The sequence below is a fragment of the Lactuca serriola genome, chromosome 7, assembly GCF_051521515.1.
Source record: "Lactuca serriola cultivar US96UC23 chromosome 7, Lser_US96UC23_V15, whole genome shotgun sequence".
NCBI lineage: Eukaryota > Viridiplantae > Streptophyta > Magnoliopsida > Asterales > Asteraceae > Lactuca > Lactuca serriola.
The window spans coordinates 62,778,302-62,794,159 of NC_136414.1; the positions used below are offsets into that span (position 1 = coordinate 62,778,302).

Consider the following 15,858-nt stretch of genomic DNA (forward strand, 5'->3'; position numbering starts at 1 on the left):
GATAACATGTTGATCACATTATAACATGTGAAGTAGACATATAAATCTGAAATTCTGAATCAAAAACTTTAATCGGTATCTTGTTAGTCCTTCTCTAATAAATTGTTTTGATGTCAGTAAAAAATAAGTATTTTGTTGATGAATATTTTTTATTTTTAAGATTTATGTTATTATAAATATTAGTATAGCTTTAGTTGGTCTTAGGGAAGAAGATCATGTTATCGCGTCCATAATCAATAGCAAAGATTGTAATCTGACTGTTTACATGAGTTTTATTTTAAAATCTTATAATAAAAGTAATCAGATTCAATGTGATTTATAAGATTAAAAAAAATTCATATTAGTGATAAACAATTTTGTTTATGATATACAAAATTTCTTTATCACATATTTGATTTTGCTAGATGCGATTATTGTTGGAAACAAAATACGAAGGGTAAAACTGGAAATTCCTATTTTAAGGCCAAACCCTCCCCCCAAAAATTGATAAAAAGAGCCCCCATATAATCTCTCTATCAAATCTATCGCTGTGCGTGTTTGTTTCCAGAGTTAGGGTTACGCTTCGTTTTTCGAACGACAATGGAGGACATTACAGAGGCTGTTCAAAACATAACCATCACAGGCGACAATCATAAGAAGAATCGCATTCAGGTTTCCAACACCAAAAAGCCTCTCTTCTTCTACGTTAATCTCGCTAAGGTAAAACGCCATATATGATTTTTCGTTTTTGATTCTTCCCGATCTAAGAAAAATTGTGTACGGAGATTGATTTTGTTTAATTGCAGAGATATATGCAACAGCATAATGATGTGGAGCTTTCCGCCCTAGGAATGGGTAATTTTCTCATATACTCTTCGCTCGTAACCTGTTCGTGTTATTTCCTTACAAAAATGAAATGAAAATGCCTCTATATTCGTAGTTTTTGTGTGTATGTACATATGATTCTGTCACGATGATTAATACACGAGGAAGATGATTCAGATTATTGTAAATTTCATCGTTTATTGTGTTTTCTGTCACTCTGTAGAAAAAAAACTGCCTGTATGTTGAGTATTTGCGTACTATGAATCCTGGAACCCTTTATGTTCACAGATTGTTTCTGAATCATGAAAATTCTGCTTTGTAAAGATGGTAAAGATAGTAAGTTAGATTTATGTATCAGATTTGGGGATTTTATTAATGTGCGTATAGATTGTGAAGGTGAGTAAATATTGATAAGCAATCAAATGAACTTTACAAGTAAATGGCTTCTTCTTTTGCAGAGTTAAACCACATTTATGATTATCATGACTCATGAGTTATTTTTGGTTATCCTTGCAGCTATTGCCACAGTTGTCACAATTGCAGAAATTCTCAAGAACAGTGGATTTGCAGTTGAGAAAAGTAAGGATGGATTACTGTTATTAGCGAATTGTTATCTGATTATCTCTCTAATGCTGCATGTTTCTATTGTTTTATATTAATGATTTTCTTTTTAAAAAAACTGCAGAGATTATGACATCCACTGTTGACATGAAAGATGAATCTAGAGGAAGACCCATCCAAAAAGCCAAGGTAATTGTTTTTCTATTTTTCTTAATGTGTTGCTTGGATAAATGATGTTTAAAAAATATTCAAGAAAAGTATCTGAAACTCAATGTAAATTTTTGATGAGATATAAAGAATGAAAAGAGTATAATATTGCAAATGATAAAAAGACATGCTAATTACATGAACCTTAAAGATATTGAACAAGTTATTGAAACCAATATTTGTATATAATTGTAGTTAACATTTTGGTCCTCAAGTGTAGCTGATTTTTACAATTCTGGTCCCAAAATTGCAAAAACCAACAATACTCAGGGACCTAAAATGCAATTTAATAATTCCGTGGTTGGTTTTTGTTTAGATTGAGATATTACTGGGGAAGACTGATAAATTTGATGAACTGATGGCTGCTGCTGAGGAGGAAAGGGAGCTTGCAAATGGTGGTGGTGAAGAGTGAAACTTAGACTTGATGAAGTCTTGAAAAAAATGTTTTTTATTTTTTTTTGAAATGGTTGGTAGGGATATTATATTTAGAGTATTAAAAGGTAGCATGGTTATCTTGTGCTAATTTGATTTTGTTATTCCATTTATGCTTTGTCACAAGTATTGCTTTTTCATTGAGCGCTATGTTTGATTGACAAAAATATAGCTGAAAGCTGGAAGCTTGATAAAGGTGAAGTTGTGATGTCTCGTTCCACAAGGAGGATAACCGAATAAATTTATTCTTTCGTTTATGTTGCACAATCAAGGGGATTATATTATATTCGGTGGTTTTAATGTGGTTTGAAATGGTTTTGAGAGGAGTGGATCTCTTTTTTTTCAAAGCGAATCAAATGATTTTAACAAATTCAATATAGATGCGTATCTTGCTGATTTGCATTTGGGAGGCCGAAGATTTACCGGAGTGAACCGTGGGTGTAAAAAAATGGCAAAAGTGGATAGATTCTTGGTTTCTATTGGTGTTATGGATTGATATTCTAATATGATTGGTGTTGTTTTTCCTAGATTGTGGTCGGATCATAGTCCTATTGTGTTTAAAAAAAATGACAAGATAGATTATGGTCCCACCCTCTTTAAAATGTTTCATTCGTGGTTCATGCTTGAAGGTTTTAAAGACACCATCTGCGAGGCTCGGGTGAATATTGATATGGGGTTGAGTGAAAATAAGTTATTGTTTTCAAAAATAAACTCAAGTATTTAAAAGAGATTGAAGGTAGGGATGAGCATATGGACCGGGGAACCGGAACCGACACCAGAACCGGAACCCGATGGAACCGGTCGAGCCGGGACTGGGACGTTCTTTTTGTGTATTTTTGGAACCGGGAACCGGTAGGAACCGGAACTGATATAACCGGAACCGGTACAACCGGCAAAAACCGGAACCGTATGACGCTATTTTTAGAGGACCGGTTCCAACATTTGAAGACACGACAAGAACCGGTAGAACCGCCGGGCCGGTTCGGTTCTTGATTTTGGCCGAAGCCGGTTCCCGGTTCCGGTCCGGTTCGGGCCGGTTCCAGCCGGTTCGGTCCTTTTGCTCATCCCTAATTGAAGGTGTGGCACAATCGGGTGAAGGCTAGTAATCATGCGTTAAAGAAGGCTCTTTTGGATCAACTCGATGACATAGATTCACTTTTGGATGGTGGGAATCAGGATGAGGATGTGTCTTTGGCTAGAATTGATATTCTTAAAAAGCTTAGAGACTTAGACAAAATTGAAGGAACGGAGATGAGAACTCAAAATTTTTTACTCTGCATGCTCAAAAAGAAAAGAAGACATATGACAATTTTAGGGCTTATTGATAGATGGTTATTCAATTGTTGATCCTGATATTATTAAAGATCATTTTTTTGAGCTTTTTATAGAAGAATTCAAAAAATTATCAGGTGTTTTTTCTCCTCAACCAATCCTCGGTTTATACAACTCTCTTCTGCTAATAGGGATAAGTTGGTTTCAAGATTTACTGATGAAGAAATTCGTGATGTTTTTTGGTCGTGTGGGAGTGATAGAATGCCTGACCCTGGAGGTTTTTCCTTCAGGTTCGTAAAAAGGTTTTGGGATCTCTTGAAGACGAACATTTGTAGCTTTGTGGAGGAGTTCTTTAATTCGGCTTCAATCCATAATGGTTGCAATTATTTTTTCATTAATTTGATCCTAAAATAGATAACCCCTTGAATTTTAAAGATTACAGGTTGATAAACTTAATTGGTGTGCAATATAAAATTATTGCAAAGCTTCTTGTGAACTGACAATGGCGATCGACAATCTTGCGAATTGTCACACCCCGCTAAAACGGAAACACGGGGCATGATAGTTTTTGTGATATCCCAACGGGACTTAACACCACTTCTGGATGTCTTGACAAGGTTAAGCCTGAGAGTCACAACACAAAAAGAAAAGACATCAGTTGTCATCCGGGAGGGGTTCCCAGAACGAGGCTCCGACAGCCTAGTCAGTAAATAGATGAGAGAATTAGGGTTTAACTGGAAATAGGGAAATATGCGATCCCTTCTCTTGGAGGATAAGGGTTTTATTTATACCTGTCGTCGTGGGGACATGGTCCCAACAATACCATTTTGTCCCTTCTGAGCCGACAAGATGTGAGGACGTCCTATTGGCGGATCGTGCTCCGCTAGTGGTTAGCTGCTATTGGTGCATAATCTTCAGAGGGAAGCATCATGAGCAGTACACCTGTCGCTCTAGGAGGCGACTGGTATTGTTTTGTCTTGCTGTTGACTGGGGTTTCTTGTCGTGGAGTCGACCTCGACACTAGAGCACCGAGGGATAAGTACTAGGCTGCGAGGGCGAGGGCCCGAACCCGACACTAAACAAGCGACAATCATTGACTAGGCCGTCCTTAGGCAATGTCTTTGTTATCTTTGGCGTATTTGTAACGCCCGTCTCTCGAGGTATTAATTATTTAATTTTTTCTTAAATTATTGTTGGGCTTAATATGGAAGAAATAGAATATTGTTTTGGGTTTATGCATTTGGGCCAAGTATTGGGCAGCCCATAAGACGTACATTGGGTGTAGCCTGGACGTACGCAGGGTGTAATGGTCTATGATGGAAGTGGGGACTGTAACGCCCGTGTTTCTGGGCTTGCCATTTTTGGCAATGTAATAGTCTAGGTTAACCTTTGTAACCCATTTGAAATAATAAGAATGTATTATTTGCGAATTATGTGTTTAATATTTATCTGCTTAATGTGATTTGATTTAATCAAGAATAAAAGTAAGCGTAAAAATAAAATGTCATATAAACCCGATATCGATGCACAAAGATGTAGTTGTTGAGATGAGGTCTCCGAATATATAAAGAATGCCGAAAACCGAGTTATAATGAAGAAGTTATGATCTTTCGAAGTTTCGCGACAAAACCGGTGTGGCACAGCGTGACATAAATAGTGAATTTATGAAGGAGTGATATTTAGCCTTAGTGATCAACACGAAAGACATAGATAATGTTGAACTGAGAGCGCGCATAAAAAGAACGCCTAAATCTGACTTCGTATGAGGAAGTTATGATTTTTCGAAGTTTCAGCGTAGCAGTAGACAACCCAAAAGTTCGAATTGAGATCAAGCGAGTTTTAGTCGAAATAATCTAAACGAGAATAGAAGATCTCGTTGATAGTAGTTCAATGGTAAAAAGACAGACAAAAACGGACATCGGATGAAGAAGTTATGAATTTATAACGGAGTTTTCCTGTCCCGTCCTACTAAAAATAATATAATAAAAATAAAGTCAAAATTAGCCAACCGAGTCTAAATGAAAGTTGTATAGCATAAACTCGCCTACGCGTGGATATAAAGAACGTCGAAAACGGAGCTCGTATGCGAAAGTTATGAATTTTTGAAGACCGTGGCACACATACCAAAGCTTATCCGAAGCGTACGCCCAGCGTAACCAAGATTACGCCCAGCGTAATCCCAGACCCAGCAGCCTATAAATAGAAACCGAGATCAACCATTTTCTTTGCTCATTTTCTTTCTTCTCTCTAGTTTTTGCCTCGATTTGCGTGCCAATTATATCTCGAAGCCCCAATATCATTTTCGAGCCCCGAAGCAAGTTCCGAAGCCCCGAGGATCCCGAGAAGTGAGATTCCCGAGCTGAAGCTCTGCCCGCGAGGAGCCCGGTTTTTGTAAAGATCTTCTAGATCTACCGAAGAATACTACTTCTGCAAGTCGTAGTGTTGCTCGATCATCTTCTGATCAAAGTGAGTGTATAGTCCATTTCAATACACGATATTATACAAGTAATCGTTGAATGTATTTAAGAATACGGGTTGTGTGAGGGTATTATTATTACCTTCTAACACATAGACTTATATGACTCTCCTTGAAATTTCTTGTTATGTGTTTACGTATTACTTGCTATTTGGATGGAATATTGAAAGAGCATGCTATACAGTTTTTTTTAATTATGTATAAAACATGTATATTTTTATCTACTAATATGTTGGGTAGAACATGGGTATACAATTGGTGTGCAATGAAATAAATTGATGAGAGGCCTCGTTGTTGGTGTTATTCTAGTCATTCAGCAGAGTATGGATGACGACCACAGACTCTTTCTAGACAGTCATGTGGAACACTAGTAGGCTCATAACCTGTAGGTGTTGTGAACGATGTGTTCACCGGTGTACTCTATCCCCCACATGGTTGCCTTTAGGACACTTATTGTTGAGGAAGCCCCTTTGCAGTAATGTCCGTCCCGATGAAAATCCTAGGTTAGGTCCCTTGAGATAGATGTTATTTTAGGGACGTAAAGTGAGGATAACGGGAATGGGTAATCGGGTTACTGTTGATTGTTGAATTAAATATAATTATTTATTGTGGGTTGAAAACCCTATATGCTCACCAGGCCCCCAAGCCTGAACCACTCAGTTTATTTGTATTACAGGAAGTGGCTCAAGGGCATAAGATGGATGAATCGTCAAGTTGTTTTGTTTACAAGTTTGTATATGTATGTATTTGTTGAATGACTTGTAATGTTATCGTTTATGCTTTATGGTCTGTATCGGAACATGACATTCCGATTTTTGATTATGAAATGAAATTATATTTCTTTATGAAATGTTTTGATAAAAATCTATTTTATCATGTTTTGTTTTTGGGAACAAATTCCGCACCTCTTTTAAAATCAAAAGGATTTACTCTGAAAATGTTTAAAAAACATAAATGAAACCGGTCTTATCTGGCCGAGATTTTGGGGATGTCACAGGGACGCGCACACTTACGCTGGATTTGTTATCTCATGTCTGATTTTCGTGAAAAAACACCAATTGAAGTGGAGGGTTTTTTGAAACAACAAGGGTAGCATACGACTGGGTACGCGCAACGTAAGTGAGAAGATAAGAAAACCCTAATTTTAGGGTTTAAGACCTATATAAACCCCATGATAGCCTCCCTCTGGATTTTTACCAGCCTCCCCACCCCCAAAGAAACCCTAATATGTCCTTACCTTCTCTTTTGTGTGATTTTGCTCCTTGTAAGGGTTTTAGTGAGAAAGAAGTTGTAACGAATGAAAGCAAAGGTTGGAGAAGAAGCTTGAGCTCAGGGATCCAGTCTAGACTCACTCTTTGTCACCAAAAGAAGGTATAAAGTACTGAACTTTCTTCCTCGTATGCTAGATCTAGAGTTATTGAAGTTTTGGACCTTTTTAGGTCCAAAGGTTGGACCTTGATCATGGAGTTTCGTTTTTGAGCTTGGGATTGTCATCCTTTGGGCTCAAAGTACCTCATTATCAATAAAGTTTCGATCTTGGAGGTTTGCATGAGGCCATGCAAGAGATCTAGTCATTTCTTTGGAGTTAGGATATTGCTTTTTGAAGTTTGAGCCTTTATGAGTTACCCAATCCATCAAGTAAGCAACTTTATGGCTTAGGACAGAGAATAAGACATGGATCTGAATTTGTAGCTTCTGAATCGAAGAATTAAGAACTTAATAAGAAGGTGGCTTTACTGGGCTGTACGATGGGCTTACAAGGAGGTAGGCACGGTGTACAAGCCAGCAGCCAATACGCCCAACGTACCTTGGGGTACGCCTCGCGTATGCGATCAGTTTGGGCTTCGAGCTTTTGGGCCTCGGTGTGGGCTATGCTTTGGACTTAGAATCTTTGGGCCTTAGGAGTCATCAGAAGTAAGTGAATATGGGCCTTGTTTAGGTGTTGGGCCCATGGTAAGGCCCAATAAAGAGAGTTGGGCTCAATGTAGAAAATGGGTGCCATTAGTGGGCCTTTAGTGGGACATTGGAGGACTTAGAAGGAGTTGAGGGTTTGGGCCATGTTTGTGACCCACACCATAGCAGGGGTAGAATGGTCATTTTACCCCGAGGTTTGTTATCAATATTTGATTTTGTATTTATTGGATTTGTAGCAGAGGAATTTCGGAGCATCAGTTAGACAGTTTCAGATTTAGCATCTTAGCAGCCAGCGTTACGAGGTGAGTTTCCTTCCAGTAGGAACGGGTCTACGGCCACAATGCCGACCCGTTTAGTTAGTAGTAGTTTCGAACCGCAGTCCAATGCAGTAGTTAGAGTGCTTGACGTCTTTGTGATTCAAGCCTATTTTGTGTATGTGTTCCGAACTCTGGTCCGATGCAGTATGTAGTATATGTGTTCATGCTAGTTGATATGTTTATGCTATGCTATGTTCAGTCAGTTTCCGGACTTCGGTCTGATGCAGGGGACAAGGTCCCAGTTAGTTCCGGACTTCGGTCCGATGCAGAGGGCAAGGCCCTGGTCAGTTCCGGACTTCAGTCCGATGCAGTTTCCGGACTTCGGTCCGATGCATAGTGCAAGTCCCTGGTTAGTTCCGAACTTCAGTCCGATGCAGTGGGCAAGGCCCAATAGTTGTTTATTTGTTATCTTATGGTATGTGGTAGTTTGTGGGAGCTCACTAAACTTTGTGCTTACAGTTTCAGTTTTGGTTTCAAGTACTTCCGCAAGCAAAGGGAAGAGCTCGGGTTGATGGCATCGCACACACCACGACTTCAGTTTTATCCTAGGAGTTTTATTCATATATTTTGATATGATTGATACAGTTTTGTTTTGACACAGTTACTATGACTTTTGATTTATTCATTCCATGGTTTTTCTTATATATGACACTCGATGATGTAATTTTTAGTAATATTAAAACTAAAAATTTTGAGTCGTATTTTAGGTTGTTACAATATTCGTAGTGGGATACATTAATAAGTCCCCTAGGCTAGTAAACGCAAGCGTCTTCCCGGAGTAGCTATGTTGTTCTAACTTAGATCTGGACACGTGTTTGGTGGGGATGGCTTCTGAAAACCGTTGGTGTGATAGAGCCGTTCTGTGTAGGCAATTTTTACAACTGAAACCGCTCGTTTCTCCGCTTCGTATTTTGAACTTCCCCTATTTAGGGACGATTGGATTCTTTTGTGTTCTCTACACTTTTTAGCCATCTTAGTTTTTCCTATTTGTTCATTCTCTTCTGTCGTGTTCTGTTCTTCATTTATGATGGCGTCCGCTCGATTTGGAAATGATCCAACACCGGAGGAATTTGAGTCCTTGCAGTTCCGGTTTAGGTTTATGCCTGATCATGAGGTGCAGTTTCTGAGGGAAAGGGCTATTATTTATCAGTCGCCGGTGGGGAAAGTCGGAGTTCCCATGTCGATTTTCGAGGCGGGGTTTCGTCTTCCGATCACAGATTTATTTGATGAATTCATGCAAGAGTATGGTTTTTACATTTACGACCTTATGTCTAATGTTGTTAACAAGATCGTCGGGTTCGAGCTAGGCCCGGGTATGCTTCCCTAGTTATGTGCTTTCCAGGATTTATTCAATTCATCCACCAAATCCAGTGTTCATACTTTCTCTCAGCGTCGTAACATACACATGTTTATTATTAACCAGAAGCCCCCTCAGAAGATTTGACAGGACCGATGGTTATGTGTGACATCCCGAAATTTAGGTCAAAGACTATGAACGGTCAAGTTCACAGTAAGTCTCTAGCTAATTTGGATCTTTGAGTTTTAGTGCGTTTTCTTTTAAATAAATAAATTCATTCCAACTATTATAAGATACCAGATGGTATCTTACTTCCAAACGTGTAATCTAGCAAACAAATCAAATAGCTCAAACTACAACCTTAGGAATGTGTCTGAAAAGCTAAAATTTTGTTTTAAGTCGTTGTAAGAAATACAAACACTCTAGTCTCGTTGTACGTATTTCCCTGTTTCCATAAATATAAAGAATGTCCAAAACGGAGTTCGTATACAAAAGATACGATCGTTTTAGGAATCCAAAACCAGCAGTACTAATTTTCATAAAATCGCTAAAATCGTTTCTATCCGTTGAGGGACTTGCACGCCTCGGATGGAAATTTCGAGAATGTTTTTGGACTCAGGTCATAATCTAATATTTAATTTCATGTTTGAAATATTTTTAGTAAAAATATTTATAAAAGTTGAAAAATCAGATGTTTTCAGATTCATAAATCGCGAAACCTTAAACTATTTATTTCAACATGGTTTCCATTATTGGTAATGTACTCTGGAATAATATATATATATATATATATATATATATATATATATATATATATATATATATATATATATCCAAAGGCGGTTGATGTGGATTTTAAAGATAGAAATAACCCTATATTTTTAAAGTCGTGTTCAACTATATACATTTGTGCATAGAACATAAGTTACGAATATATATATATATATATATATATATATATATATATATATATATATATATATATATATATATAATTAACTAAACTTAATAATAAATATAAATACAAAATTCTAGGGTCATATTTGTTGCCATACATGTTTTTCTTATTTTTCTTTTTTCTCATACATATCAATACATATATAAAATACATTGTATTTATTATTATGAAAATGTTAGAAATCATGTGGGTGAAACAAAACCAAATTTAATCCTAAACACACCTTTCCAAGATCATATCTTACAAAATATTTCTTGTATAACCAGAATCAAATATGAGAAGATAAATCATAATTGTCAGGATTTTGTTTTAGGGTAGGCCAAATAATATACAAAATATGACGGGTGGCAAAATTCTTCAAACGATAATAAAATGTATCTATATATGCATTACTAACTAAATTGTTTATTTTAAGTTGCACATGATGTTGTTTTACATTATTAAAATGGAACCAATAATCAAATTACACGTGTCCATTTCTTTATTCACAAGTAATGTATTGTGGAAGTTATTTATGTAGTTACCCTAAATTGATGTGTTGTCATGTTTTCATTGGTTCAAATATGTGTTGCCCTAATCATTTATTTTCCATATAACCCTTCCCTATGTATTACTAACTAAATTGTTTATTTTAAGTTGCTCATGATGTTGTTTTACATCATTAAAATAATTTAAAATTGAATCTAACCGATATAGACAATAATGTATTCTCTTCTACTAATTTCAAGTTTTGAATGGAATAAGTCATATCACAACCTTAATTGCTTTTATTTAAAAAAAATATATATTGGGGAAGGGTTATATGGAAAATAAATGATTAGGGCAACACATATTTGAACCAATGAAAACATGACAACACATCAATTTAGGGCTCGTTTAAGTTATATGAGGCTTGAGCTCGAGCTCGGCTCGATTCGAGCTTTCTTTTATTGAGCTCGGCTTGAGCTTGTAAAGAGTTATACAAGCTCGGTTCGGGCTCGGGCTCGACTCGTTTTTATTGGGCGTGCCTAAATAAGCTTAAGTTCGACTTGAGCTCATTAAAAAGCTCGTTTACTAATACCCGAAATTCATAATTCCCCTAATATGTTTTTATTTTAGTATATATAAATAATAATAAATAATATTATATAAAGGCTCATTTAGGCTCGCGAGCCTAATCGAGCTTTGTGACATAGGCTTGAGCTCGAGCTCGTTTAATAAACAAGCTTAATATTAAGCTCGGGCTTGTTTAAAATCGGTTTCGAGTCGAGCTTTAAACGATCCGATCTCGAGTAGCTCGCGAGTAGCTTGGCTCGTTTGCACCCCTACTCACGACGCCTCTCAGACTCCACTTCGGATCTCCTTCTCCTTCACACCTAGCAGACCGAGAAGAGCACATCCTCACTGCTTCTTTCATTCGTTCTTCGGACTCGTTGACCATCAGGGTTGCTCCCCTCACAGGTGATAGGTCTGCTATCGCCGGAAGACACATCTACCGACGAGTCTTCGTGCTTCCTTGCCGGCTTCATTCCATCTCTTTCATTCATGCGCATTTCGTTCCCCTGATCGATAAACAGATGACGAGATGACGACGGGATGCAATTTAAGCCATAATCCCTTTTAAAATCTTTTAAAAATGGCAAAAATACCCTCACTATTAAACCTTTATTGAAAATCAGTCCAAATCCCAATCCTTAAATCCATTTATTTAAAACATCCCCTCATTTGGTAAAAAAAAAATATCCAAACAGTCCAGTTTATTTAATTAAATTACAAAAAAGCCCATATACTTTAGCAAAGTTACAAATTAGCCTCCAATAGTTTAAATTCGTTACGAAATGGACCTGAAAGTATTTTAAAGTTCAAGAATAGTAGATTTGCTGTTTGTCACGTCAAACTTCTCAGAGGATTGGGTGTGGGCAACAAGATGATAACCGAACCATGTAGTTGTTACACGAATGAATAGAGGCAAATCGAGCACTCAATTTTCAAAGTATTATGATACAGTGCTTGGGACAATGAAAATATATAGCAAAGCTATTATTCTTTTTTCACATAAATGGTGAAGGATTTACAGGTTAATGGCATTAGAATAACTTTAGGTAAAGCTCAATAAATGTGGCAATAGTAGTACCACAAGAAGCTCCCTCTCATACAAGTGATGCTGATTTTGTAGGGAAATTTAGGGTTTATGGTGGAGATCTGGATACCAACTTGGATCGTGATATCACTTTCCGAACTGATATTTCTACCCTATGCCTGAGTTACAAGAAATTCAGCCTAGGATAATCCAAGTGGACACTTACGTTTCTAGGCACAAAAAACGTAAGCTAATATGCTAAAGGGTTCTGCGAATGTGTGATGAAAAAACGAGAGCTAAAGAACGTAACCCCCTTTTGTATAAAAAGAGTCGTTTATATATTAAACAATATTAGGGCTTCATTAGGGTTGGGCCGTCATTAGTTGCATTGGAAGCAAATAATATTAGTCCAGATTAGGGTTACCAAAACTAACGAGTTTCGTTAGTTTTACCATAATCACCCTTAAGAAATTGAGTTTTCTATTATGTTCCCCCTTGGACCCCGCTAGGGGCGCTGCCCCTAGACCCCGCCAAAGGGGCGCTGCCCCTTTGGAAACCCCAGACCCAGGGGCGTCGTCCTCGGACCCCCGACTAGTCGTCAAATCGGCTTCTAATTCGATCTTATACATGCATGCACTCCACACTACTCCATACATATATTAAAGTGCAAATTATGAAGCCCGTTAGCTCACATTTTAGTTCCAGTTACTTAAAATGACATGGTGACACTAAAATCACCAACAGATTTTGCCATGTTTAACTAAACACATGGCATCTTTCAAGATTTTACACAAAAGCATCAATTCGGCAATGCACCATAGACCTGTCCGTGCAACATGCAATGAATATGAAAATAAAAGTGCGGGAATCTGTCCTTTTGCTTTCAATTGCAACGATATGTGATAAAATCGAAAAATCATACCATGTGTAAATCAGCATTTTGGAATCACTTCTGCAACCCTGCTTTTCTCTGTGTTCTGAACCTGATAATGGACTTGTTTACTTTATCCACATTTGATGATTATAGAATTTATGAGTTTTTATTTTCTTAGCTAAAGCTTAACTAAATTAGGCCATTTTTTTTTCTTTTTCTTAACCAAAGTTTATCAACTTCGTGAATATATTCTGACTTGTTTTGATTTTTTTTGTTCTTAATGTTGGTTTTAATCTTTTTATTTTCTTGTAGTAGTTACAATGGCCCTAAATATGGGTTTTTCTGAATTGGTAGTGATGGTGCAGACACCGAAGATTTTGAAATGATTTCCCATATTCCCCTCCTTGCTGAAGATAAGGTATGCTTTTAATATTTTTGTATTTGTATTTTTTGCACTACTTAATAGAACTTATAAAAACCAATAAGTTGATAAATAAATCATAAATCATCGAGTTTAATGTTATTTTTTATATATAAATTATACTTACAGAATGTAGCATATGCTTTTATACCTTAAAAAGAAGAATTGAGGAGAGCATGTGGAGTTGAAAGACTTGTGCTTTCATGTTCGTTGACCAGCATTGAAGGAAGTCAACTAAGATCTCAAATCCAGCAACTCAAGGTTTACTTTATTATCTCATTATAATCTTTAATCTATTTACACACTAATTGCGTCTTAATCTGATTCTCAATTATATTTTAATTATAAAATTATAAATTATGTATTCTTGACTTTCAGGATTTGATCGAGAAGCTCTTGATCGAAAAGTGTATTTGTACATTTGATAAAAGATGATGATCTGTGCAATATTTTTTTTAAATAAAATAGGTACAAGAGTTTTTTCCCGGATTTTTTATCAGGTTTTGAAATATCTGAATTTTTATCCGTCTAACAACCACGTTTTTGTAATATCTGAATTTTTATCCGTCTAACAACCACGTTTTTGTCAGCCAACCTGACCTTTAATATAGCCGTATGGAGCCCCAAAATAACTCTTTTTCCCCTTTAATGTTGGTATAAATGTGTTTGTTCATTTGGTAGTAACGATGTACTAGCTCCAAAATTTATACGAATTCCGATATAGTGGAAATTAAGCGAACTTCCCAAAACCTTGAATTTTTGTGCAATTAAAGAGTTATCAGATTAGATAAATCGGAATGAAGACGATCAGTTTCACGATTAAAATTAAATGTAAAGTTAATGGCGGTAGGAAACATTGATCTTTCATGCATTTAAACAGAAGAACCCACCGAATCCTAATAAAGTGAAAAGTTGCCAATACGTGTGTTTTATTGCATTTATTTAAAGTAGGAGAAGCTTGGTAAACTAAAAAGCCAACGTGAAATGAATTTAAAGTAGGGTGAACATTTGTACCGGACCGTACCGGTTTTACATAAATTGGTGGATTTTGGATCGGACCTGTTGAGACTTACTAGGTACTGGTTCAAATTCTTGGCCGTAAAAGTGAGCATTGGTTCGGACCGTCCTGTTTTGCAGAAATTGGTGGACATTGGATCGGATCTGGTGAGGCTTACCATGTCCAGGTCCGACTCAGTGGTCTAAATGTTCATCCCTAATTTAAAGCAAGAAAAACCACCTAAGTGATATCATTCTCTCTTCAATGCATTTAACTCTTAAACTCTCTTGATATGAAAAGTCACCAAATCGTCTACTCGAACATTGATGCAAATGTCTTCTCTATATCTTAAGAAACAGTGAGGCGTTGATCTTTAATTTCTTTATAAACAACCAAAAGTTTTAAACCCAAAAGTTTTTTTCTTAAAAGTTTTTTTAAAAAGTAAAAGTTAAAAGTTATTTTAAAAAATATTTGGATTTGAATGTCTTTTACCTTTTAAAAGCAATTTCAAACACCCTCTTATTACCCCCTTCAAAATATTGATAAGGACCATTTAAACCTCACAAAATTCACCTCATGTCCCGGAACTTATAATAATAATAATAATAATAATAATAATAATAATAATATTAATAATAATAATAATAAAACTTGAAAGGACATTTTAAAACAAATGAAAAATTTTTGTAGGGCTAAATTGACATTAAGCTTTTTTATTATAGGCTGTTAGTTATAAAAAAATTAATAAAGATGATAATATTATTATCCCTTTATTATTATATGAATACGATGGAATGGCCCAATGCAAGTAATACTTAATTCTATGGTTTTTATTACATATTAATTAACTAAAAAATAATATTATTAAAATTCTTGATCACCAAAATAAAGATGTTAATAACAATTTTATCAAATAATTGAACTACTCTTTCCCTAAGAAGAATACAACACAAGATCATCCTTACTTTAGTTAGTTACTTAGGGAAAAGCATTTGACCTAATAGAATCGAATCGGACTGAACCAGAAAAAACCAGAACCAAAGTATTCGATCCGTTTCCATTTACCACTAAACCGGTTCTAGTTCTTTGTTTCTTGGTCCGGATCTAAACCCATACTCATCCCTACTTATCTTATTGGATATTCACCCAAAAAAAAACACAATGCATTACGCAAAAATTGAGCAATTTCATGTAATCGCCCATCCAATTGATTCATTTTACGTTTGCACCTACATAACATGCCAAAACTTGCAACCAAACAAAGATCAA

At 36.2% G+C, this 15,858-nt stretch overlaps 1 protein-coding gene across 1 annotated transcript; it reads left to right on the forward strand.

Moving 5' to 3' along the window:
- Nucleotides 1-497: 497 nt before the first annotated feature.
- On the forward strand, nucleotides 498-2,130 carry LOC145062596 (uncharacterized protein At2g34160-like). Its single transcript, XM_079010177.1, has 5 exons — nucleotides 498-699; nucleotides 786-834; nucleotides 1,321-1,383; nucleotides 1,490-1,554; nucleotides 1,889-2,130. The coding sequence occupies exons 1-5, from the start codon at nucleotides 580-582 to the stop codon at nucleotides 1,982-1,984; spliced, it is 393 nt and encodes a 130-aa protein (XP_078866303.1). The 5' UTR covers nucleotides 498-579; the 3' UTR covers nucleotides 1,985-2,130.
- Nucleotides 2,131-15,858: the final 13,728 nt, after the last annotated feature.

What these genes read in the sequence shown, in the direction of transcription:
- LOC145062596 (XM_079010177.1), top strand. Translation starts at nt 580, where the DNA reads ATGGAGGACATTACAGAGGCTGTTCAAAACATAACCATCACAGGCGAC. An exon ending in TCTACGTTAATCTCGCTAAG is followed by an intron (nt 700 to 785) that starts GTAAAACGCCAT and finishes GTTTAATTGCAG; the next exon opens with AGATATATGCAACAGCATAA. An exon ending in TGGATTTGCAGTTGAGAAAA is followed by an intron (nt 1,384 to 1,489) that starts GTAAGGATGGAT and finishes AAAAAACTGCAG; the next exon opens with AGATTATGACATCCACTGTT.